Source organism: Pimephales promelas, chromosome 19 (genome assembly GCF_988280905.1).
Source record: "Pimephales promelas chromosome 19, fPimPro1.hap1.1, whole genome shotgun sequence".
Taxonomy (NCBI): Eukaryota; Metazoa; Chordata; class Actinopteri; order Cypriniformes; family Leuciscidae; genus Pimephales; species Pimephales promelas.
In genome coordinates this window covers 15,446,524-15,471,551 of record NC_142787.1, presented here as the reverse complement: position 1 = coordinate 15,471,551, position 25,028 = coordinate 15,446,524, and the positions used below count along the sequence as shown (strand labels likewise).

Below are 25,028 nucleotides of genomic sequence, written 5' to 3'. Positions count from 1 at the left end.
CTTCTCAAAACTCTGGATTCTGATAGAGGGCCGTGCGACTTAAACCTGAGTGCAAAAATGGAGGCTCTAGACCCTTCCAGAGCTGAGATATTGAAACTCAAAAATTCGACCCAAAAAAAAACGACAGTGGTACCCCTTTTGTTTTGTTTTTGTTTTGGGCGAAAAATGAAGTTTCTCCAATCTTCTCAAAACTCTGGATTCTGATAGATGGCCATGAGACTTAAACCTGAGTGCAAAAATGGAGGCTCTAGACCCTTCCAGAGCTGAGATATCGAAACTCAAAAATTCGACCCAAAAAAAAAAAAACGACAGTGGTACCCCTTTTGTTTTTTTGTGTTTTGGGCGAAAAATTAAGTTTCTCCAATCTTCTCAAAACTCTGGATTCTGATAGAGGGCCATGCGACTTAAACCTGAGTGCAAAAATGGAGGCTCTAGACCCTTCCAGAGCTGAGATATCGAAACTCAAAAATTCGACCCAAAATAAAACGACAGTGGTACCCCTTTTGTTTTTTTGTGTTTTGGGCGAAAAATGAAGTTTCTCCAATCTTCTCAAAACTCTGGATTCTGATAGAGGGCCGTGCGACTTAAACCTGAGTGCAAAAATGGAGGCTCTAGACCCTTCCAGAGCTGAGATATTGAAACTCAAAAATTCGACCCAAAAAAAAACGACAGTGGTACCCCTTTTGTTTTGTTTTTGTTTTGGGCGAAAAATGAAGTTTCTCCAATCTTCTCAAAACTCTGGATTCTGATAGAGGGCCATGAGACTTAAACCTGAGTGCAAAAATGGAGGCTCTAGACCCTTCCAGAGCTGAGATATCGAAACTCAAAAATTCGACCAAAAAAAAAACCCGACAGTGGTACCCCTTTTGTTTTTTTGTGTTTTGGGCGAAAAATGAAGTTTCTCCAATCTTCTCAAAACTCTGGATTCTGATAGAGGGCCATGAGACTTAAACCTGAGTGCAAAAATGGAGGCTCTAGACCCTTCCAGAGCTGAGATATCGAAACTCAAAAATTCAACCCAAAAAAAAAAAAGACAATGGTACCCCTTTTGTTTTTTTGTGTTTTGGGCGAAAAATGAAGTTTCTCCAATCTTCTCAAAACTCTGGAATCTGATAGAGGGCCATGAGACTTAAACCTGAGTGCAAAAATGGAGGCTCTAGACCCTTCCAGAGCTGAGATATCGAAACTCAAAAATTCGACCAAAAAAAAAACGACAGTGGTACCCCTTTTGTTTTTTTGTGTTTTGGGCGAAAAATGAAGTTTCTCCAATCTTCTCAAAACTCTGGATTCTGATAGAGGGCCATGAGACTTAAACCTGAGTGCAAAAATGGAGGGTCTAGACCCTTCCAGAGCTGAGATATTGAAACTCAAAAATTCAACCCAAAAAAAAAAACGACAGTGGTACCCCTTTTGTTTTTTTGTGTTTTGGGCGAAAAATGAAGTTTCTCCAATCTTCTCAAAACTCTGGATTCTGATAGAGGGCCATGAGACTTAAACCTGAGTGCAAAAATGGAGGCTCTAGACCCTTCCAGAGCTGAGATATCGAAACTCAAAAATTCGACCCAAAAAAAAAACGACAGTGGTACCCCTTTTGTTTTTTTGTGTTTCGGGCGAAAAATGAAGTTTCTCCAATCTTCTCAAAACTCTGGATTCTGATAGAGGGCCATGAGACTTAAACCTGAGTGCAAAAATGGAGGCTCTAGACCCTTCCAGAGCTGAGATATCGAAACTCAAAAATTCGACCCAAAAAAAAAAAACGACAGTGGTACCCCTTTTGTTTTTTTGTGTTTTGGGCGAAAAATGAACTTTCTCCAATCTTCTCAAAACTCTGGATTCTGATAGAGGGCCATGCGACTTAAACCTGAGTGCAAATATGGAGGCTCTAGACCCTTCCAGAGCTGAGATATTGAAACTCAAAAATTCGACCCAAAAAAAAACCGACAGTGGTACCCCTTTTGTTTTGTTTTTTTGTTTTGGGCGAAAAATGAAGTTTCTCCAATCTTCTCAAAACTCTGGATTCTGATAGAGGGCCATGAGACTTAAACCTGAGTGCAAAATTGGAGGCTCTAGACCCTTCCAGAGCTGAGATATCGAAACTCAAAAATTCGACCCAAAAAAAAACGACAGTGGTACCCCTTTTGTTTTTTTGTGTTTTGGGCGAAAAATTAAGTTTCTCCAATCTTCTCAAAACTCTGGATTCTGATAGAGGGCCATGAGACTTAAACCTGAGTGCAAAAATGGAGGCTCTATACCCTTCCAGAGCTGAGATATCGAAACTCAAAAATTCGACCCAAAAAAAACCCGACAGTGGTACCCCTTTTGTTTTTTTGTGTTTTGGGCGAAAAATTAAGTTTCTCCAATCTTCTCAAAACTCTGGATTCTGATAGAGGGCCATGAGACTTAAACCTGAGTGCAAAAATGGAGGCTCTAGACCCTTCCAGAGCTGAGATATCGAAACTCAAAAATTCGACCCAAAAAAAAACGACAGTGGTACCCCTTTTGTTTTTTTGTGTTTTGGGCGAAAAACGAACTTTCTCCAATCTTCTCAAAACTCTGGATTCTGATAGAGGGCCATGAGACTTAAACCTGAGTGAAAAAATGGAGGCTCTAGACCCTTCCAGAGCTGAGATATCGAAACTCAAAAATTCAACCCAAAAAAAAAAAAAGACAATGGTACCCCTTTTGTTTTTTTGTGTTTTGGGCGAAAAATGAAGTTTCTCCAATCTTCTCAAAACTCTGGAATCTGATAGAGGGCCATGAGACTTAAACCTGAGTGCAAAAATGGAGGCTCTAGACCCTTCCAGAGCTGAGATATCGAAACTCAAAAATTCGACCCAAAAAAAAAAACGACAGTGGTACCCCTTTTGTTTTTTTGTGTTTCGGGCGAAAAATGAAGTTTCTCCAATCTTCTCAAAACTCTGGAATCTGATAGAGGGCCGTGCGAATTAAACCTGAGTGCAAAAATGGAGGCTCTAGACCCTTCCAGAGCTGAGATATCGAAACTCAAAAATTCGACCAAAAAAAAAAACGACAGTGGTACCCCTTTTGTTTTTTTGTGTTTTGGGCGAAAAATAAAGTTTCTCCAATCTTCTCAAAACTCTGGATTCTGATAGAGGGCCATGAGACTTAAACCTGAGTGCAAAAATGGAGGCTCTAGACCCTTCCAGAGCTGAGATATCGAAACTCAAAAATTCGACCCAAAATAAAACGACAGTGGTACCCCTTTTGTTTTTTTGTGTTTTGGGCGAAAAATGAAGTTTCTCCAATCTTCTCAAAACTCTGGATTCTGATAGAGGGCCGTGCGACTTAAACCTGAGTGCAAAAATGGAGGCTCTAGACCCTTCCAGAGCTGAGATATTGAAACTCAAAAATTCGACCCAAAAAAAAACGACAGTGGTACCCCTTTTGTTTTGTTTTTGTTTTGGGCGAAAAATGAAGTTTCTCCAATCTTCTCAAAACTCTGGATTCTGATAGATGGCCATGAGACTTAAACCTGAGTGCAAAAATGGAGGCTCTAGACCCTTCCAGAGCTGAGATATCGAAACTCAAAAATTCGACCCAAAAAAAAAAAAAACGACAGTGGTACCCCTTTTGTTTTTTTGTGTTTTGGGCGAAAAATTAAGTTTCTCCAATCTTCTCAAAACTCTGGATTCTGATAGAGGGCCATGCGACTTAAACCTGAGTGCAAAAATGGAGGCTCTAGACCCTTCCAGAGCTGAGATATCGAAACTCAAAAATTCGACCCAAAATAAAACGACAGTGGTACCCCTTTTGTTTTGTTTTTGTTTTGGGCGAAAAATGAAGTTTCTCCAATCTTCTCAAAACTCTGGATTCTGATAGAGGGCCATGAGACTTAAACCTGAGTGCAAAAATGGAGGCTCTAGACCCTTCCAGAGCTGAGATATCGAAACTCAAAAATTCGACCAAAAAAAAAAACCGACAGTGGTACCCCTTTTGTTTTTTTGTGTTTTGGGCGAAAAATGAAGTTTCTCCAATCTTCTCAAAACTCTGGATTCTGATAGAGGGCCATGAGACTTAAACCTGAGTGCAAAAATGGAGGCTCTAGACCCTTCCAGAGCTGAGATATCGAAACTCAAAAATTCAACCCAAAAAAAAAAAAGACAATGGTACCCCTTTTGTTTTTTTGTGTTTTGGGCGAAAAATGAAGTTTCTCCAATCTTCTCAAAACTCTGGAATCTGATAGAGGGCCATGAGACTTAAACCTGAGTGCAAAAATGGAGGCTCTAGACCCTTCCAGAGCTGAGATATCGAAACTCAAAAATTCGACCAAAAAAAAAAACGACAGTGGTACCCCTTTTGTTTTTTTGTGTTTTGGGCGAAAAATGAAGTTTCTCCAATCTTCTCAAAACTCTGGATTCTGATAGAGGGCCATGAGACTTAAACCTGAGTGCAAAAATGGAGGGTCTAGACCCTTCCAGAGCTGAGATATTGAAACTCAAAAATTCAACCCAAAAAAAAAAACGACAGTGGTACCCCTTTTGTTTTTTTGTGTTTTGGGCGAAAAATGAAGTTTCTCCAATCTTCTCAAAACTCTGGATTCTGATAGAGGGCCATGAGACTTAAACCTGAGTGCAAAAATGGAGGCTCTAGACCCTTCCAGAGCTGAGATATCGAAACTCAAAAATTCGACCCAAAAAAAAAACGACAGTGGTACCCCTTTTGTTTTTTTGTGTTTTGGGCGAAAAATGAACTTTCTCCAATCTTCTCAAAACTCTGGATTCTGATAGAGGGCCATGCGACTTAAACCTGAGTGCAAATATGGAGGCTCTAGACCCTTCCAGAGCTGAGATATTGAAACTCAAAAATTCGACCCAAAAAAAAACCGACAGTGGTACCCCTTTTGTTTTGTTTTTTTGTTTTGGGCGAAAAATGAAGTTTCTCCAATCTTCTCAAAACTCTGGATTCTGATAGAGGGTCATGAGACTTAAACCTGAGTGCAAAATTGGAGGCTCTAGACCCTTCCAGAGCTGAGATATCGAAACTCAAAAATTCGACCCAAAAAAAAACGACAGTGGTACCCCTTTTGTTTTTTTGTGTTTTGGGCGAAAAATTAAGTTTCTCCAATCTTCTCAAAACTCTGGATTCTGATAGAGGGCCATGAGACTTAAACCTGAGTGCAAAAATGGAGGCTCTATACCCTTCCAGAGCTGAGATATCGAAACTCAAAAATTCGACCCAAAAAAAACCCGACAGTGGTACCCCTTTTGTTTTTTTGTGTTTTGGGCGAAAAATTAAGTTTCTCCAATCTTCTCAAAACTCTGGATTCTGATAGAGGGCCATGAGACTTAAACCTGAGTGCAAAAATGGAGGCTCTAGACCCTTCCAGAGCTGAGATATCGAAACTCAAAAATTCGACCCAAAAAAAAACGACAGTGGTACCCCTTTTGTTTTTTTGTGTTTTGGGCGAAAAACGAACTTTCTCCAATCTTCTCAAAACTCTGGATTCTGATAGAGGGCCATGAGACTTAAACCTGAGTGCAAAAATGGAGGCTCTAGACCCTTCCAGAGCTGAGATATCGAAACTCAAAAATTCAACCCAAAAAAAAAAAAGACAATGGTACCCCTTTTGTTTTTTTGTGTTTTGGGCGAAAAATGAAGTTTCTCCAATATTCTCAAAACTCTGGAATCTGATAGAGGGCCATGAGACTTAAACCTGAGTGCAAAAATGGAGGCTCTAGACCCTTCCAGAGCTGAGATATCGAAACTCAAAAATTCGACCAAAAAAAAAAACGACAGTGGTACCCCTTTTGTTTTTTTGTGTTTTGGGCGAAAAATGAAGTTTCTCCAATCTTCTCAAAACTCTGGATTCTGATAGAGGGCCATGAGACTTAAACCTGAGTGCAAAAATGGAGGCTCTAGACCCTTCCAGAGCTGAGATATCGAAACTCAAAAATTCGACCCAAAAAAAAAACGACAGTGGTACCCCTTTTGTTTTTTTGTGTTTCGGGCGAAAAATGAAGTTTCTCCAATCTTCTCAAAACTCTGGATTCTGATAGAGGGCCATGAGACTTAAACCTGAGTGCAAAAATGGAGGCTCTAGACCCTTCCAGAGCTGAGATATCGAAACTCAAAAATTCGACCCAAAAAAAAAAAAGACAGTGGTACCCCTTTTGTTTTTTTGTGTTTTGGGCGAAAAATGAACTTTCTCCAATCTTCTCAAAACTCTGGATTCTGATAGAGGGCCATGCGACTTAAACCTGAGTGCAAATATGGAGGCTCTAGACCCTTCCAGAGCTGAGATATTGAAACTCAAAAATTCGACCCAAAAAAAAAACGACAGTGGTACCCCTTTTGTTTTGTTTTTTTGTTTTGGGCGAAAAATGAAGTTTCTCCAATCTTCTCAAAACTCTGGATTCTGATAGAGGGCCATGAGACTTAAACCTGAGGGCAAAAATGGAGGCTCTAGACCCTTCCAGAGCTGAGATATCGAAACTCAAAAATTCAACCCAAAAAAAAAACGACAGTGGTACCCCTTTTGTTTTTTTTTGTGTTTTGGGCGAAAAATTAAGTTTCTCCAATCTTCTCAAAACTCTGGATTCTGATAGAGGGCCATGAGACTTAAACCTGAGTGCAAAAATGGAGGCTCTATACCCTTCCAGAGCTGAGATATCGAAACTCAAAAATTCGACCCAAAAAAAACCCGACAGTGGTACCCCTTTTGTTTTTTTGTGTTTTGGGCGAAAAATTAAGTTTCTCCAATCTTCTCAAAACTCTGGATTCTGATAGAGGGCCATGAGACTTAAACCTGAGTGCAAAAATGGAGGCTCTAGACCCTTCCAGAGCTGAGATATCGAAACTCAAAAATTCGACCCAAAAAAAAACGACAGTGGTACCCCTTTTGTTTTTTTGTGTTTTGGGCGAAAAACGAACTTTCTCCAATCTTCTCAAAACTCTGGATTCTGATAGAGGGCCATGCGACTTAAACCTGAGTGCAAATATGGAGGCTCTAGACCCTTTCAGAGCTGAGATATTGAAACTCAAAAATTCGACCCCCCCAAAAAAACGACAGTGGTACCCCTTTTGTTTTTTTTGTTTTTTGGGCGAAAAATGAAGTTTCTCCAATCTTCTCAAAACTCTGGATTCTGATAGAGGGCCATGAGACTTAAACCTGAGTGCAAAAATGGAGGCTCTAGACCCTTCCATAGCTGAGATATCGAAACTCAAAAATTCGACCCAAAAAAAAAAACGACAGTGGTACCCCTTTTGTTTTTTTGTGTTTTGGGCAAAAAAATAAGTTTCTCCAATCTTCTCAAAACTCTGGATTCAGATAGAGGGCCATGAGACTTAAACCTGAGTGCAAAAATGGAGGCTCTAGACCCTTCCAGAGCTGAGATATTGAAACTCAAAAATTCGACCCAAAAAAAAAACGACAGTGGTACCCCTTTTGTTTTTTTGTGTTTTGGGCGAAAAATTAAGTTTCTCCAATCTTCTCAAAACTCTGGATTCTGATAGAGGGCCATGAGACTTAAACCTGAGTGCAAAATTGGAGGCTCTAGACCCTTCCAGAGCTGAGATATCGAAACTCAAAAATTCGACCCAAAAAAAAAAACGACAGTGGTACCCCTTTTGTTTTTTTGTGTTTTGGGCGAAAAATTAAGTTTCTCCAATCTTCTCAAAACTCTGGATTCTGATAGAGGGCCATGAGACTTAAACCTGAGTGCAAAAATGGAGGCTCTAGACCCTTCCAGAGCTGATATATCGAAACTCAAAAATTCGACCCAAAAAAAAAAACGACAGTGGTACCCCTTTTGTTTTTTTGTGTTTTGGGCGAAAAATGAAGTTTCTCCAATCTTCTCAAAACTCTGGATTCTGATAGAGGGCCATGAGACTTAACCTGAGTGCAAAAATGGAGGCTCTAGACCCTTCCAGAGCTGAGATATTGAAACTCAAAAATTCGACCCAAAAAAAAAAACGACAGTGGTACCCCTTTTGTTTTTTTTGTTTTGGGCGAAAAATGAAGTTTCTCCAATCTTCTCAAAACTCTGGATTCTGATAGAGGGCCATGAGACTTAAACCTGAGTGCAAAAATGGAGGCTCTAGACCCTTCCAGAGCTGATATATCGAAACTCAAAAATTCGACCCAAAAAAAAAAAAACGACAGTGGTACCCCTTTTGTTTTTTTGTGTTTTGGGCAAAAAATGAAGTTTCTCCAATCTTCTCAAAACTCTGGATTCTGATAGAGGGCCATGAGACTTAAACCTGAGTGCAAAAATGGAGGCTCTAGACCCTTCCAGAGCTGAGATATCGAAACTCAAAAATTCGACCCCCCAAAAAAACGACAGTGGTACCCCTTTTGTTTTGTTTTTGTTTTGGGCGAAAAATGAAGTTTCTCCAATCTTCTCAAAACTCTGGATTCTGATAGAGGGCCATGAGACTTAAACCTGAGTGCAAAAATGGAGGCTCTAGACCCTTCCAGAGCTGAGATATCGAAACTCAAAAATTCGACCAAAAAAAAAAACGACAGTGGTACCCCTTTTGTTTTTTTGTGTTTTGGGCGAAAAATGAAGTTTCTCCAATCTTCTCAAAACTCTGGATTCTGATAGAGGGCCATGCGACTTAAACCTGAGTGCAAAAATGGAGGCTCTAGACCCTTCCAGAGCTGAGATATTGAAACTCAAAAATTCGACCCAAAAAAAAAAACGACAGTGGTACCCCTTTTGTTTTTTTGTGTTTTGGGCGAAAAATTAAGTTTCTCCAATCTTCTCAAAACTCTGGATTCTGATAGAGGGCCATGAGACTTAAACCTGAGTGCAAAATTGGAGGCTCTAGACCCTTCCAGAGCTGAGATATCGAAACTCAAAAATTCGACCCCAAAAAAAAACGACAGTGGTACCCCTTTTGTTTTTTTGTGTTTTGGGCGAAAAATTAAGTTTCTCCAATCTTCTAAAATCTTCTAAAACTCTGGATTCTGATAGAGGGCCATGAGACTTAAACCTGAGTGCAAAAATGGAGGCTCTAGACCCTTCCAGAGCTGAGATATTGAAACTCAAAAATTCGACCAAAAAAAAAAACGACAGTGGTACCCCTTTTGTTTTTTTTGTGTTTTGGGCGAAAAATGAAGTTTCTCCAATCTTCTCAAAACTCTGGATTCTGATAGAGGGCCATGCGACTTAAACCTGAGTGCAAAAATGGAGGCTCTAGACCCTTCCAGAGCTGAGATATCGAAACTCAAAAATTCGACCCCAAAAAAAAAACGACAGTGGTACCCCTTTTGTTTTGTTTTTTGTGTGTTTTGGGCGAAAAATGAAGTTTCTCCAATCTTCTCAAAACTCTGGATTCTGATAGAGGGCCATGAGACTTAAACCTGAGTGCAAAAATGGAGGCTCTAGACCCTTCCAGAGCTGAGATATCGAAACTCAAAAATTCGACCCAAAAAAAAAAAAACGACAGTGGTACCCCTTTTGTTTTTTTGTGTTTTGGGCGAAAAATGAAGTTTCTCCAATCTTCTCAAAACTCTGGATTCTGATAGAGGGCCATGCGACTTAAACCTGAGTGCAAAAATGGAGGCTCTAGACCCTTCCAGAGCTGAGATATTGAAACTCAAAAATTCGACCCAAAAAAAAAACGACAGTGGTACCCCTTTTGTTTTTTTGTGTTTTGGGCGAAAAATTAAGTTTCTCCAATCTTCTCAAAACTCTGGATTCTGATAGAGGGCCATGAGACTTAAACCTGAGTGCAAAAATGGAGGCTCTAGACCCTTCCAGAGCTGAGATATCGAAACTCAAAAATTCGACCCCAAAAAAAAACGACAGTGGTACCCCTTTTGTTTTTTTGTGTTTTGGGCGAAAAATGAAGTTTCTCCAATCTTCTCAAAACTCTGGATTCTGATAGAGGGCCATGCGACTTAAACCTGAGTGCAAAAATGGAGGCTCTAGACCCTTCCAGAGCTGAGATATTGAAACTCAAAAATTCGACCAAAAAAAAAAAAACGACAGTGGTACCCCTTTTGTTTTTTTTGTGTTTTGGGTAGGGTGACCACCTGCTAATAAGCCCAAGGGGGGACAAGGGGTATGTTTCTGAGGGACAATGTGGGACACTGCTTGGCGCGGCGGTGCCCCCACCCCACGAGCAGACTCTGATAGTGGTTTACCCATATCTAGAATTGTTACTATTGCCTTACTGTTTGTACATGAATAATTGTTCAAAAAAAGCACATACCTTAGCACATATATTAATAATGCCCTATTCCCTAAACATGTTTTGCTGATAGGCTATATGCTGATGCTCATGATAGGCCAACCAATGTGTATTTTTTTTCTAAATAAAGATGAATATTTTGAACATTCAATAAATTGACAGATGCACTTCCACTTACGATTTACTTTAGCTATTTAATTTTATTTATTTTTCATTACAATTAATTCACTTTAAATAAATAAAAATATAAAATTATAGGATTAACAGGAATTATAGTTGCTCAACACCACAGGAACAGTTTTTAAAAAAGTCGAAAAAAAGTCTAAAGTCACAACTCCAGAGGTTCACGGAACGAGAAGCTGCGCTGTCATGACAACAATGAAAAAGTTGACATCAACCTAGTCGGCAGGTCACGTGGGAGTGGCAACCAGTGTTGGGGAAGTTCACTTTCTACACGAACTAGTTCAAAGTTCAGTTCACACATTTTAAAATGAACTAGTTAAGTTCAAAGTTTGCACAGAAATGTAAGATTTTTCCCATCTTCACCGACACCGTTATAAAATCTGTTTAAATTATCATATACGACGCCTTTGTGCGACACTGGTGGCTTGTGTTGCCAGATTGGGTGTTTTTTCGCTACATATTAAGCCCTGTTTACGGTGAGTTTTAGCCGGGTTTTCGCCTGGAAGGCTCTATAGAAATCTGGCACCCCATTAAACTGAGAGAGCGTGCGTTCACAGACACCAGAATGAACGAGTTCACACGTGCATCGGGACAGGCAGTAAAACAATACGTTCAGTTCACCCAAAATATGAATGAGTTCATGGACGTGAACGTGTTCAGGCACAACGTTTGGCTGCCTCGGTCTCGAGGATATAGAGTGACCGACTTTTTTTTTCTTTTTGAGCAAGCATTGATTATGCGTGACACGGTCTCAATTTGCGGGGCGCATGAATTGGGCTTCAAACGCTGTGCGCGCACGCGCTACGCGGGACGGGTGGTCACCCTAGTTTTGGGCGAAAAATGAAGTTTCTCCAATCTTCTCAAAACTCTGGATTCTGATAGAGGGCCATGCGACTTTAGCCTGGTTCTACCAGACTCTCGTACATACATTTCATTTGTACAGAGAGTCTGGCCTCCCTCAATTGAGAAACGTTTCCTTCCTTGTAGGCGGGTTCACTATTAAAGTTCAAATCTATTGGATCTGCCCAGAGTCACTCACGATCTGCCATAGCCAATCGCTAATGTGTGGTCGTGAGTGACGTATGTCATGCGCCGAAACGGCTGGAAACAAACAACCATAGACAGTAAAAGAAACAACAAGTCCGAACTCCGAATGATCCGAAGGATTAAATTTACAATAGGATTTCAGTCAACGAGAGCTGCAGGTTTTGCTAATCTAGGAACAATTATTAATTCGAAATGTATATTTGACATGAAGGACAGTGATTATTCAGTCAATGCTGTAAGTTACAGTGAATGATCAGTCTGTCTGCAGATGTGTAATAAACAACAATTTTTCATATTACGTATTTTTGTTTCTTAATTACCTTAATTATGGTCTTCAAAGTATGTGTTTGTACATTTTTATATGGCATTTAGTTTTTTTTTTTTTATTAAAACAAATTAACCATTGACATCTAAAACTGAAAATCAAATATAGTCTCCAAAGTATGGGTTTTCAAATTTTTATTTATGACAATTTTTTTTTTTAAATCACAACCAATTTGTATGATTTACAACATGTAAAACTGACACACCAACCTCCTGTACGAGTGCACAAAGGGGCTCAAAATGTTCTATTCATCACAAGAATCAGTAAATTTACTGTTGGGAATATGAGCGACTGACATGACTCCTGAGCGGATCTTCAACAATAGTTTAGCAGCCAGGACTCGGGGCTTCCGAACACTGCGGCGCGAACACCAGGCTAAAGTCCAAAATGTCACGGTCATTGTGCACGAGCTGCCCAGCACAAACTTCCAACCTTTCTGCCTCCTTCACTTGGTCCTCCGTTGTGCAACAAGAGGTGAGACGACAACAATCCGGCTTTAAATTCTGTATATTCGGCAGTTTCTTTTCCAACAACGGACCGAATAGCTTTTCTCACGTCTTACTCCGCTGCCGTTACTGAACTCAAACTGACGCGCTTACATCAACGTCATCGTTCTCAGCCACTCCCTCTATTCGCTGATTGGTCCTACAAAAAATTGATTTCTGGAAACCTAAGGATATGGAGCGGTCCCAGACGCAGTACTGAAGGAAAATGAAATTGAGCGGAAGTGCGTAGGCGGGCGCAGCCAGGCTAATGCGACCTAAACCTGAGTGCAAAAATGGAGGCTCTAGACCCTTCCAGAGCTGAGATATCGAAACTCAAAAATTCGACCCCAAAAAAAAAACGACAGTGGTACCCCTTTTGTTTTTTTTGTGTGTGTTTTGGGCGAAAAATGAAGTTTCTCCAATCTTCTCAAAACTCTGGATTCTGATAGAGGGCCATGAGACTTAAACCTGAGTGCAAAAATGGAGGCTCTAGACCCTTCCAGAGCTGAGATATCGAAACTCAAAAATTCGACCCAAAAAAAAAAAAACGACAGTGGTACCCCTTTTGTTTTTTTGTGTTTTGGGCGAAAAATGAAGTTTCTCCAATCTTCCCAAAACTCTGGATTCTGATAGAGGGCCATGAGACTTAAACCTGAGTGCAAAAATGGAGGCTCTAGACCCTTCCAGAGCTGAGATATCGAAACTCAAAAATTCGACCCAAAAAAAAAACCGACAGTGGTACCCCTTTTGTTTTTTTGTGTTTTGGGCGAAAAATTAAGTTTCTCCAATCTTCTCAAAACTCTGGATTCTGATAGAGGGCCATGCGACTTAAACCTGAGTGCAAAAATGGAGGCTCTAGACCCTTCCAGAGCTGAGATATTGAAACTCAAAAATTCGACCCAAAAAAAAAACGACAGTGGTACCCCCTTCTAATATATATATATTAGAAAATCAAAATGTAAACTGGATTGCATCAGAATTTTATAAAAATTTCAATATTATTTTAATAGATATTATAAATATATTATTGTATATTATATTTTGTTATATTACATTAGTATTTTATATTTGATATAACATACAAAAAATAATATTTATTGATTATTCGAATACAAAATAAAATCATAATTTCGATATCAATATTTAACATTAATTTGTAATATTTAACTTTAATGAAATCTTAATAGTTAATCGAAATTCACTCTAAAATGTTTGAAACTGAAATTGTGCGTTATTACTTGACAAAGCCAGTTAAGTTTCCACAGTTATTGGCTGATGCTGTTAATATCAGAATGATTAATCAGTAAAAAAAAAAAAGTGAAATGACACTTGTTCATCCAGATTCCTATAACACTTGGAGTCTCACACTGTCCGAGTATACGATCTCATATAACCTGTCAGTCTTGGTCATTAGACAGAGGTGATTGACTAATATTCTATATGGCTGTACTCTACTTGCTCATTCTAGAATAAGTATTTAGTCCCCATAGGTATGAACACTATTAATTAAGGCAAGATTATATCTAACCAGAGGTCATGGCCATTACCATAGAACCAAGCTGACCTTCTTCTAAGGGTATCTTTGTATAATCTTGCCGTGGTTTCCCACGTACACTTGGCTAGAATAATATTACGATAAACAGGTTGAGGCTCACCCTATTTAGATTAGTCTAACAACACTGTTGCTCTAAATGCAAAACCCATTATTAGCCTCTACAGTCTAAGTATACATTGACTAATGCCAGTGTGTTAGTCTGAGCTCTAAAATGTCAGTCTGTGTGCCATAATGCTCCACCTAAGCTGTATTTTAGCTGTAAATACATAATGCTGAGTGTCTGAGGACATTCAACATTATGGACTGATCGCCTTGAGCCTCCTGCAACATCTCTTTAAATAATCCGAGACAGGACACCTCTTTCAAATGGAAACATGAGCTAACAATGGGAATTTACATTACTTAAGTCTCCAGACCTGGGTGGTTTACACCTTACTGTGGTAAGAATGTAATTTGCAGTAGGGCACACCCACCACAGTAAGCTAAATACCTCTAAACTCTTAAAACATTTATTAGCGTTTGGTTTACTTCTGTGGGAATGAGACCTTTGTACCAGCCGCACTTTTGAAATTATATCAAATATGTTTAGTGGTTTATGAAAATTATTCACATGAATTTGGTGAATTTGCCACTGTTTAATGTCTAAATTATGCTTTTGTTTCTTTCTGCCATATTCCATCTTGACCTCGAACCTTTGACCTCCTCAGATATGAGTCAGAGTCAGCTGGCAGTGCCTGTGCCATTAAACGACATCCCTCCTTCGATCGCAGAGCTGCTCAATGAGGAGGAATGCTGGGAATTCAATATCCTGGAGCTGGAAGCAGCTACACACAAGAGGTACCATCAAGTTAGATCATTCCTTAGATCGTTTCTTTTTGTGGTGTAAAACGTTATTTTTGATGGGAAAGAGTGTGTGCGTGTGCGCAGGCCACTCTCATACCTGGGTCTGAAGATCTTCTCTGCTTTTGGCGTGTGTGAGTTCCTGAACTGCACAGAGGCCACATTGCGTTCGTGGCTGCAGGTTATCGAGGCTAATTACCACGCCTCTAACTCCTACCACAATTCTACACACGCTGCAGACGTTCTGCACGCCACAGCCTACTTCCTGCGCAAGGACCGAGTCAAGGTAACCCTGACAACCACAGAAACGTCTCAATTCCTCCATACAGAATCGCTCCAGATCTTACAGATTCCCAGATCCATTCTTCTTCTCTTCAGTTCAGTCCACTCATTTTCTATAGAGTTCAGGTCAGGGACTGGGATGGCCCTTGCAGATGCGTGGTTTTGAGCTCTGTGACCCATTTTTGTTTTGATGTTTGTTTTTTGATCACTGTCTTGTTGGAAGATCCAAACATGGCCCGTTTTAAGATTTCTAGCTGAGGTTGTCAGGTTTAGATTTTTTTAGATCAGATCTGTTGGTATTTGAAAGAATCCATGATGCCATGTATCAGAACAAGATGTGCAGGACCTCTGGCAGAAAATTCGACAGAAAATTAATTTTACACATGGGGTACTTTTTTTTATCCCTGTGTGCACCAAACCCATCTTGAGTGTTTTCTGCTCTTCTTTTGTTTTCATCTGTCCAATTTTTTATTTTTTTTTGATTAAGTATTAAAATAATATTGAATTATTATTTTATACATACATATATATATATATATATATATTATTTAATATATATATTTAATAATTATATATATTTATTTTATTTTTTTAAATAAATTTACTGTTACAGTTTTCAAGTAAAATCGAAATGTAAACTGGATTGTATCAGAATTTTATAAAAATTTCAACATTATTTTAATAGATATTATAAATATATTATTGTATATTATATTTTGTTATATTACATTAGTATTTTATATTTGATATAACATACAAAAAATAATATTTATTGATTATTCGAATACAAAATAAAATCATAATTTCGATATCAATATTTAACATTGATTTGTAATATTTAACTTTAATGAAATCTTAATAGTTAATCGAAATTCACTCTAAAATGTTTGAAACTGAAATTGTGCGTTATTAATTGACAAAGCCAGTTAAGTTTCCACAGTTATTGGCTGATGCTGTTAATATCAGAATGATTAATCAGTAAAAACCAATGGGGTTACTTTAAGAACTTGCCTACACCAACGGTGTCTCTACTGTGTTTGCAGGGCAGTCTCGACCAGTTAGATGAAGTTGCAGCACTATTGGCAGCCACGGTCCATGACGTTGATCACCCGGGTCGTACCAACTCATTCCTGTGCAATGCAGGGAGTGAGCTGGCGATTCTGTACAACGACACAGCCGTCCTGGAGAGTCACCACGCCGCTCTCGCATTCCAGCTGACTGTACGAGACAGCAAGTGCAACATCTTCAAAAACATGGAAAGGTATCAGTGTTTGCTTAATCATACATTTTACATGACTCACATTGGTCCAGTACTAAACTCTCTCAACCTCTATTCAGGACTCAATTTCGGACCTTACGGCAAGCCATAATTGACATGGTGTTGGCAACAGAAATGACTCGACACTTTGAACACGTCAATAAGTTCGTAAACAGCATCAACAAACCCATGAGTGCCATTGAGGAGACGAGCTCCAATGTAAGACACACGTTACTGTGTTTCCATACTGTACATATGTAAGAGTGAAATCTAACCACTGCTGTTCTGCATGTAAACAGAGTGAAGGCAGTGATTGTGAGGGACAGGCCAGTATTCGTAACTCTCCTGAGAATCGTCTGTTAATTAAACGGATGCTGATTAAATGTGCAGACGTGGCCAATCCCTGCAGACCTCTGGAGAACTGCATCGAATGGGCTGGTCGCATTTCAGAGGAGTACTTTGCTCAGGTAAACACACATTTGCACCCGACAATGTCGTTCGAATTTTATGTTGTCATTTAACTTTCATAACACAATGCATTTCCAATTGACACGGTAACTTCCCAGTAGACTTCAGCATTAATTCAGTCTTCAGTGTCACATGATCCTACAGAAATCATTCTAATATGATGATTTGCTGCTCAAGAAATTATTATCAATTTTTAAAACATTGTGCTGCATAATAGTTTTTTGGAAACTGATATTTTTTTTTTTCTTTTAAGGATTCTTTGATAAATAAATGTATATAGAAAACAGTTGTTTTAAATTGTAATAATATTACTGTTACATTGTAATAACATTACTGTATTTTTGATCAAATCAATGCAGCCTTGGTGAGCATATTTTGAAAAAAAAAAGATTAAATCTCTTTAAAACGTAAAAAAGTAGTGTCTGCATAAATTAAGTATTTTTACAATACCATGTCTCCACTCTCTAATCGTTTGCTTTCTGTGTTTGTAATCTTCCCCTGTCCCTAGACTGATGAGGAGAAGAGACAAGGTTTGCCGGTTGTCATGCCAGTGTTTGACCGGAATACCTGCAGCATTCCTAAATCCCAGATCTCATTTATAGACTATTTCATCACGGACATGTTTGATGCCTGGGATGGTAAATATACATATACTCACATACCCAATACAATGGTGATTTCTCGCAAAATTTCAACAGTATTTTGATATTTATCTCAATATGTACAGTATGTATTTTGCTTTTGAAATTTGCTTTCAAACTCATAGTAGTGTTATTTTAGTATCACAGATGGTTTTTCTTAATATTTTAAAATATTTTTTATAGAATTTTTTATAACTTTCATTTTAACTTTAGTTTAAGTTTTAATAATTTTGCTGTGTTTTTGTAATTTGTATTCGTTTTTTATTGTTTTTAGCAATTTTCATTTCAGTTTTAGTTTAAGCCGTTTTAATATATCAAGATAAACTAAGAAAAAAGAAAAGAAAAAATGTTTCATTGGCAACTACCTGTAGCTGAAATAGTATACTTTACAGGATTTTATAGTTTATTTCAGTTAATATTTATTTTTGTGTGGTTTTAGTTAACTATATTAAAACTTCATTGCAGCCACAGTTGCAAGTTTGTAAGATTAGAAATGATTAGAACCACTAAAATAGTAAAATAATCACTGAATTCTGAACTCAAGAAAGAAAATAGTCATTTTTATTCATACTGTGTGTACATAGACTTAAATCAACAGCAATGTTGATATTCATGCTGTATAGTTTACACAAGACTGGTAACCAGATATGATCTTGAACCTGTCTAGAAGATCTCGTCTTAAGAACACTGCAATGTGTGTGATCAATTTTATATTTCCTTTGTGCATATAACATAAATATTTCACTCAGCTCTATGAAAAAATCCAGGCTCTACAAATATGCCAAAATTTACCAAATATTGAGTATAAAATTATAATTCTGGTACAAGATATTGTGTAACTATACAGTATAGTTGTGTGAGTTTAAGAGAGGGAGACGGAGAGTGAGAGAATACTTTCCCAGGCATCTTTTGACTCATCTGGTTCTCCTAAAAGAGATGAAATGGTCCATTAGCAGCAGAAGATGTTGGACCGGAGGGGTGAAGCACGGGGGTCTGTTAGATGGTTGCTGAGAGGTTGTGATAATGTTATCCAGAGGTTGAGATGATTGTGGTGGTGAGCTTTGGAAACTTTAGGTTCAGTGTTTCCCACTGAGCTGAACTCCAGAGAATAAACCTGCATACTGTCAACACGCAACGGCCATGATGTCACGGAAACTTGAAAAATCGTGGAGAGGGACAGGGGTGACCGTGTGTGTGTGTGAGAGAGAGAGAGAAAGAAAGAGATTGAGAGAGAGAATGTGCATCTGTGTGTGTGTGTGTGTGTGTCTTTGATTTCCGTAGTATGGGGTCAGGATGCAGTGAAGCAGAATCTCTTGAGCTCTCCGCAGATTTAGTTCCCAAGGTCACAATCAGGTCAGTTTATCATAGAGGAGCTGTGTGGTGTGTGTGTGTGTGTTGGACAAATTCAGCGGGGGCACTGAAAACATACTTGGGAGGATCTAAAAATTGCGTGCATATGTGTGAACATACAAATTGCCATATTTACACTCATGCAAACAAAAACATGCACAGTCTACCGTCTGTAGTCCGTCTGCCAGAAACGATTGCAACGGAACAGATGGTAAAATGAGGGAAAAGAAAAACATCAGAATGAGCAACATTTGCTTACTGATATGAAAAAAGACTCTTATACTCACCAAGGCTACATTTATTTGATCGAAAATACAGTAAAAACAGTAATGGTGTAGAATATTATTATAATTTAAAACCAATGTTTTCTATTTTAATACATTTTAAATTGTAATTTATTACTTTGATGTAAAGCTGAATTTTCAGCATCATTACTCCAGTCTTGTGTCATATGATCCTTCACAAATCTTTCTAATGCTGAATTGCTGCTCAAGAAACATTTCTTATTATTATCAATGTTAAAAACTTTTGTGCTGCATTTTTTCAGGATTCTTTAAGAATAGAAAGTTCAAAAGAACAGCATTTATTTGAAATATAAATATTTTGTACCCTGTCTTTACTCTCACTTTTAATCATTTTAATGCAAGCTGAATAAAATTATAAATAAAAAAAAAAAAAGAATTACAGTTATCAGGCTGTAATTGCACTGACCTAATTTTTTTACTCTCTTTCTCTCTCTCAAGCATTTGCCAGTTTGCCAGGCCTGATGGAGCATTTGGCGGAGAACTACAAATACTGGAAGAATTTGGATGAGATGAAATGTAAAAGCCTGCGACCTCCACCTCCTCCATGAACCTCATGACTCCCTTACCCTCGAGGTCAAAGGTCAGAGGTTGAATGTAGCATCTCTGCCGGGCCTCAAAGATTCCATCCACTGAACACAGATCAGCAGCCCTGTTTTCCCGGCGACGCTCCAACCCTAGCGACAGTCGCCAGGTAACAAGGGTAAAACACAAGTAAACGACAAAATGAATGCACTTTATCAGCATACAGTCCTCTTCCAGCATCTTTTTACTTTTTTCACTGCTCATTTTTTTTTTTTATCCTCTGTGTTCTTTTGGCTATTTTTAATGATCTTTTTTAATGTCTGACGCAAGAAGATAAAGACTGATCTTAGTTCAGCAGAGGACTGTATATATACTATATTTGCGAAACTATGAGATGTACACTGGGACTGAAACGTGTATGCTCAGAGAGCTCTGTAACTATACACATGCACATATAATATATACAGATATGTGGTGTCATAGATCCAAATGCCAAAAGGGCTTTATTTGGACTCTGAAGCAGTTTTAAGGAGTAAAACCGTGTCAGTGGGACTAAACTACTTTGGAAACCACAAAGGACCCAGTAGAGAGCCTTGAGGCACTCCCTTCAGTCCTACCGCATTTTCTCCCTTATTGATTCGATCAGATGATAGAAGCAAATGTCAAGTTGCCAAACCGGAAGAACTGAAGACTTGCTTGTATTCGGACGATGAATTTGGTATTGATCAGCGCTGAACGCGATTCAGTGTGTCAGAATGTAAAAACTGCAACGGATTAGCCTGCCGCGGGCTATCGTTATTCCAGCATTTTCTGTATCAGAACGACTCAAGCCTTTCTCAGACTCCAAGGACTGGTGTGTAATAATCAATAATTTTGATATAAAAAGCCAATAATAACAAAGAATATATTTCTCAGAAACACTGTATATCCAGACACATACTGTAATAGCGTGAAGCTTGATGATGCGTGCCTGTGAGCGAAAGAACGAGTGAGTGTATGTTATGATGTGCTTTGCTTAGTGATAAATGTGAAGCATATGAGAACATTTTACACATGGCAGTCAACATTCCTACTTCACGCAATGGCCCGTACTGATGCAACATTCCCTAATCTGTGTGTAAACCTAAACTCCAGCGCAGCCTCATAACGAGACCACTGACACATTGACATTTGCTCATGCTGACTGCAGAACTCGCACGTATCGTAAGTATTACACCATTTTTAAGTATTATTTATTTACAAAATGAGCTCAGCTGTATATCGTGTTCGTAATCTCGGTTCTGCTTTTACCATAGACACACATCGCCGACAAGCTTCAAACGTTCACCTTTTGTAGGCCAGAAAGCATCCAGTGCCAAAGTACGTTTATAATCAACACAATGATGAGTTTTAAACAGATGTTTGGCTGAAGCCGTTTCGACTGAAAAAAAAAAAAGAACTGATTTAGATTTCTTGAAATCTCTCACACTGACCGATTGGTGAGAGGTTTTTAAGAAAAAATAATAAGTGTAGCTGTTTAGTGTCATTTGTTATTTGGGCACCTCATTTTTTCCAGGTTACAGTTGGACGCGTAGCTGAATTTCATTGGCTCGCCGACAGGCTTAGTAAGAATTTGTTAAATGTTTATAACTCGGTTGATGAGTTCAGCCTTTTACTCTTTATACATTGTGTAGACGCGATTGGAAAGGAGCTTCATCTTTACGATGACTTCACAGCGACCGCTCCAAACTCACCAGCACGACACCACTGCTAGTGCGATGACATCATCATGATAAAGATGTCCAATGCCAATGCCGTTTTTGTTGTTCTTCGGTTGGCAGTGCATCTCAGTGACTGTGTTTTTAAGCATTGTGCAGTTAAAGGCATGTGGTGCACATTCAGCAGCTCGCAGGGTTTTGATTTTCCTCTTTCCTGTTCTCTCATCCTTCCTGATTCTATCTGTTTCCCTCCCTTTTTTCTTGTTGCTTTAATGTGGTCACAAGGGTAGAACAGTGGTTTTGGTAGCACTTTTTATTGTAATGTATTATATAAAGTATTCTTAATGCATGATATATCCGTGGGTATTGGCCAATATTAACATTTTTAAATCATTACTTTTGATCTAAATCAGACAATATTTTTTACCAGATGACGTCAGGGATTATTTTTCCAATTAAAAAAATACATTTTGTACGTGTTAAGTGTTTCAGTGTAACCACTGGTATACACTATGATTTAACACATGAAATTTGGTAATGATTTATGAATTTTAAAGGCAGTGTGTTTTTTAAAGCTATAATTGTGGTCACAGTTTTGTACAAGAACTGATTTAATATATAAATGCATTAAGAATTATTTTATAATATACTATATTTGCATGCCTTTTTAGCTCTACAGAAATACTGCTGTACAAATTATGGCGAATGCTCTTGTCACCATCTAGTGGTAAATCTAACGAACTATGTCCATTATATAAAGGGATAGTTCACCCCAACAAAACTCAAGCTGTTCCAAACCTGTATGAATTTTCTTCTGCTGAACACAAAATATATTTTGAAAAATGTGTGTTGATGCACCCCATTGAGTTCCATAATATTTTTTCCCCCTTTCTATGGAAGTCAATGGGGTCCATCAACATTTTTTTTTCCCATTCTATGGAAGTCAATGGGGTCCATCAACTGTTCGGTTACACACATTCTTCAAAATATATATTTTGTGTTCAGCAGAAGAAAGAAATTCAAAGTGGACTATAATTTGGACTCTATTGATGGTGTTACATAGTTGCATTTCACATAACTAAAAATTAACAAGTATCAATGAGCTTATGTTTGTTTATTTCTTAGTAAAAATATTTTTATTCTTTTTTTTTATAGCTGTTCAATCATGTTACCTAAAGTCCTTATGATCACTAATCAAGGAAAGTACAACAAAGTTCCTCATGACACTACCTTTCAAACGCTGGTAGAGTACAAAAATGTGCCCAATATACGGACATCAAATGACATGGTTAAAACGAAATGCGCACGATGAACAAATTCTCAGACGAGTCTTGATCTGGTGGTCTGATTCTTGGTTTGAAGCTGACAGAGATAAGCCATAGCACATACCAGAACTAATAATGGAAGTGTAGGCCAGAAGATGATGTGTCTATTCCCTCTTTTCCTGTCCTCCACCCTGCTCATCCTCTCTTCCTGTCTTCTGTAGGCCTGCATTATCCTGCTCAGTAACAAAACAGTTCATTGCATTGTCACACTCAGGCTTTATAGGTAATTTGAAGTACAAAACGTAACCAGGGAAAGTCAGATGTTTTGACTATGAATTTATATGGACTATTTCACCGATATTAATATGAATATGTGAAGTGTAGAGAGCAAACTGAAGTTGATGCCTTAATCTCTGTTATAGACACGTCACGTGGTGGGTTAAACCGGTCCTCATTCACGCAACACTTATGATGAGATTCTACAGCAGATTTAAAATATGACGCGACCATGTGATTGTTTCTTTTCAAAGGTCCATTGTGATATAAACATGAGGATTATTAGTTGTCCCGGAGGTTGTTGGATAATTTAGTTACTGGTGGCTTTGTTGTTGAATATGTAGTGATGATGTATAGAAACAGTCTGGATTCAGTACAAGATTTATCAACAGTATTTGGAGCATCATTTTGAATGCAACAGAAAATCATTTTGGCTCATCCCTCTGTACATTACAGAGTAGCAAATATCGCAGTTAAGGTAGTGTACTTTAAAGTTCCAGAGGGTTTAAAATCAGAAACATAAAGCTCATAATTTATAATATTTTTGAAAAATACATGTGTTAACATTTATCATATTTTTGTTGTAATCTTAAAGTCATGATATTAAAGCTGGAAATAATTTCTAAGGTGGATGAACTTCTATTTAAGCATTACTGATTTCTGGACTCCTTGTGCATAATTTAACAATCCATTTTTTTTTTTTTTTAAGAGAGGGATAAGTCACAATTATTTTAGTTTTGAAGTCAATATTATGACATCAATGCTATTTTTTTTTTTTCCGAATCTCAACACTCAGGCTCATGGGACGCTCTCATGCTCCAGCCATTATCACTAGCTAGCTTTGTTTCCATCCACCTATTTTTGTGCATAAAAATTCTTAAAATGTGCATAAAATACATACGCTCAATTGAGGTGGGTAAATGTTTATCCAATAAGAAGACGTGTGCATAAACTATGATGGAAACCATTTTACCAATTGAATCCTTCAATGTGCAACAACAAACTCACATGACTTTGCTTCAACAGATGATGTGATTGGATAACTGAAATAACCAGTGGGCCATTTGCATCGCACATCAGCTCAAATGTTGGTTTGGTCGTTCTGAAACGCCTGAGCCAAATGTCTGTCATCCGAATGATTTGGTTTAAAGGGTTAGTTCACCCAAACATAAAAATTCTGTTAGTATTTACTCACCCTCATGTTGTTCCAACCCCGTAAGACCTTCGTTCATCTTCGGAACACAAATTAAGATATTTTTGATGAAATCTGAGAGCTGGATCACTCCTCCATACTCGTCCATAGGCTTCTTGAGGAATTGAAACTTGCCGGCCGTGAAAAGTTATTAAAGACATCGTTAAAATAGTCCGAGTAACTTCAGTGGCTCAATCTTAACTTTATCAAACGACGAGAATACTTATTGTGCGCAAAAACAAACAAAAATAACGACTTTATTTCAACTATTTATTTACTTCTCTCTCTCTGCTTCAAGTCAGGTTACTAGTTTAATAGCATAAGCTTCTGTTATTGTACATCACACCCATCACACACATGACCGGCGTCGGCCAATAGTGAGCCTACGTGTGACGTAGCTCTACGCAATCACACTACGTTAATTGACTAGAGGCGCATAGAGAAGGAAGTAACCCTTTAACTCCCTCTCCGAAAGAGCTCACATGATTGCATTCCCAAAAAAACAGCATCCGATGGAAACGGAAACGGTGCTTTATTCGCAGATTTTTATGTGATAGTCCAATTTTGCGCATGTTAAATTTACAACTGGATGGAAACATAGCTACTGTCCGTACAACGTACTTTACTACCTTACTAACTTTACCCTAACTACCTAAAGTATTAAAAAAAGGTGAAATAATTCATGACGGATTAGTCCATGGTCATATATTGAACGTTGTCGTGAAGTCTCATCCTTCACACTTCACCCTCACGATCAAAGGGCTCTCTTATTGGCACACCATTATGACCTCACAGTGACATCATAGCCAGGGGCGGGTCTTGCTCTTAGAACCGGATGAGACGCAGCCTGGTCGATTAGCGAGCGTGAACTGAATCGATGGGTGCAGATTCTGTGCCAATTACTGTATTTTCGAAGTACTGGGAATGCACACTAGCATTTTTCTCGCGCAAATGTATTTTAACTATTTTTTATTGAACAAATCCATCACTAAAAGTGGTCACGTGTCATTCAACAGGTTGCTTTGTCGGATTTTTTTTTTATTGTCAATTGTACAAAAAAATGCATACATCTGTTCGCTTTGTTTCTGTCTCTACATCTGCTGTCGTTTAGAGATTTCACTTCAACTCTGAAACCATTGTGTTTGTGATACACACGAAAAATAAAAATTTGCAATAACG

The 25,028-nt window shown here is 38.3% G+C and overlaps 1 protein-coding gene across 3 annotated transcripts in view; it reads left to right on the top strand.

Moving 5' to 3' along the window:
- Positions 1 to 25,026, top strand: part of pde8b (phosphodiesterase 8B) — a 112,758-nt gene extending 87,732 nt beyond the window's left edge. For all 3 annotated transcript variants that reach the window (XM_089123897.1, XM_089123896.1, XM_089123898.1), the window contains exons 16-22: positions 14,461 to 14,590; positions 14,681 to 14,879; positions 15,919 to 16,136; positions 16,214 to 16,352; positions 16,433 to 16,600; positions 17,110 to 17,239; positions 19,336 to 25,026. In XM_089123897.1, the coding sequence (XP_088980023.1) occupies positions 14,461 to 14,590; positions 14,681 to 14,879; positions 15,919 to 16,136; positions 16,214 to 16,352; positions 16,433 to 16,600; positions 17,110 to 17,239; positions 19,336 to 19,445 (1,094 nt within the window). In that variant the 3' untranslated portion in view covers positions 19,446 to 25,026. The remainder of the gene's footprint in view (positions 1 to 14,460; positions 14,591 to 14,680; positions 14,880 to 15,918; positions 16,137 to 16,213; positions 16,353 to 16,432; positions 16,601 to 17,109; positions 17,240 to 19,335) is intronic.
- Positions 25,027 to 25,028: the final 2 nt, after the last annotated feature.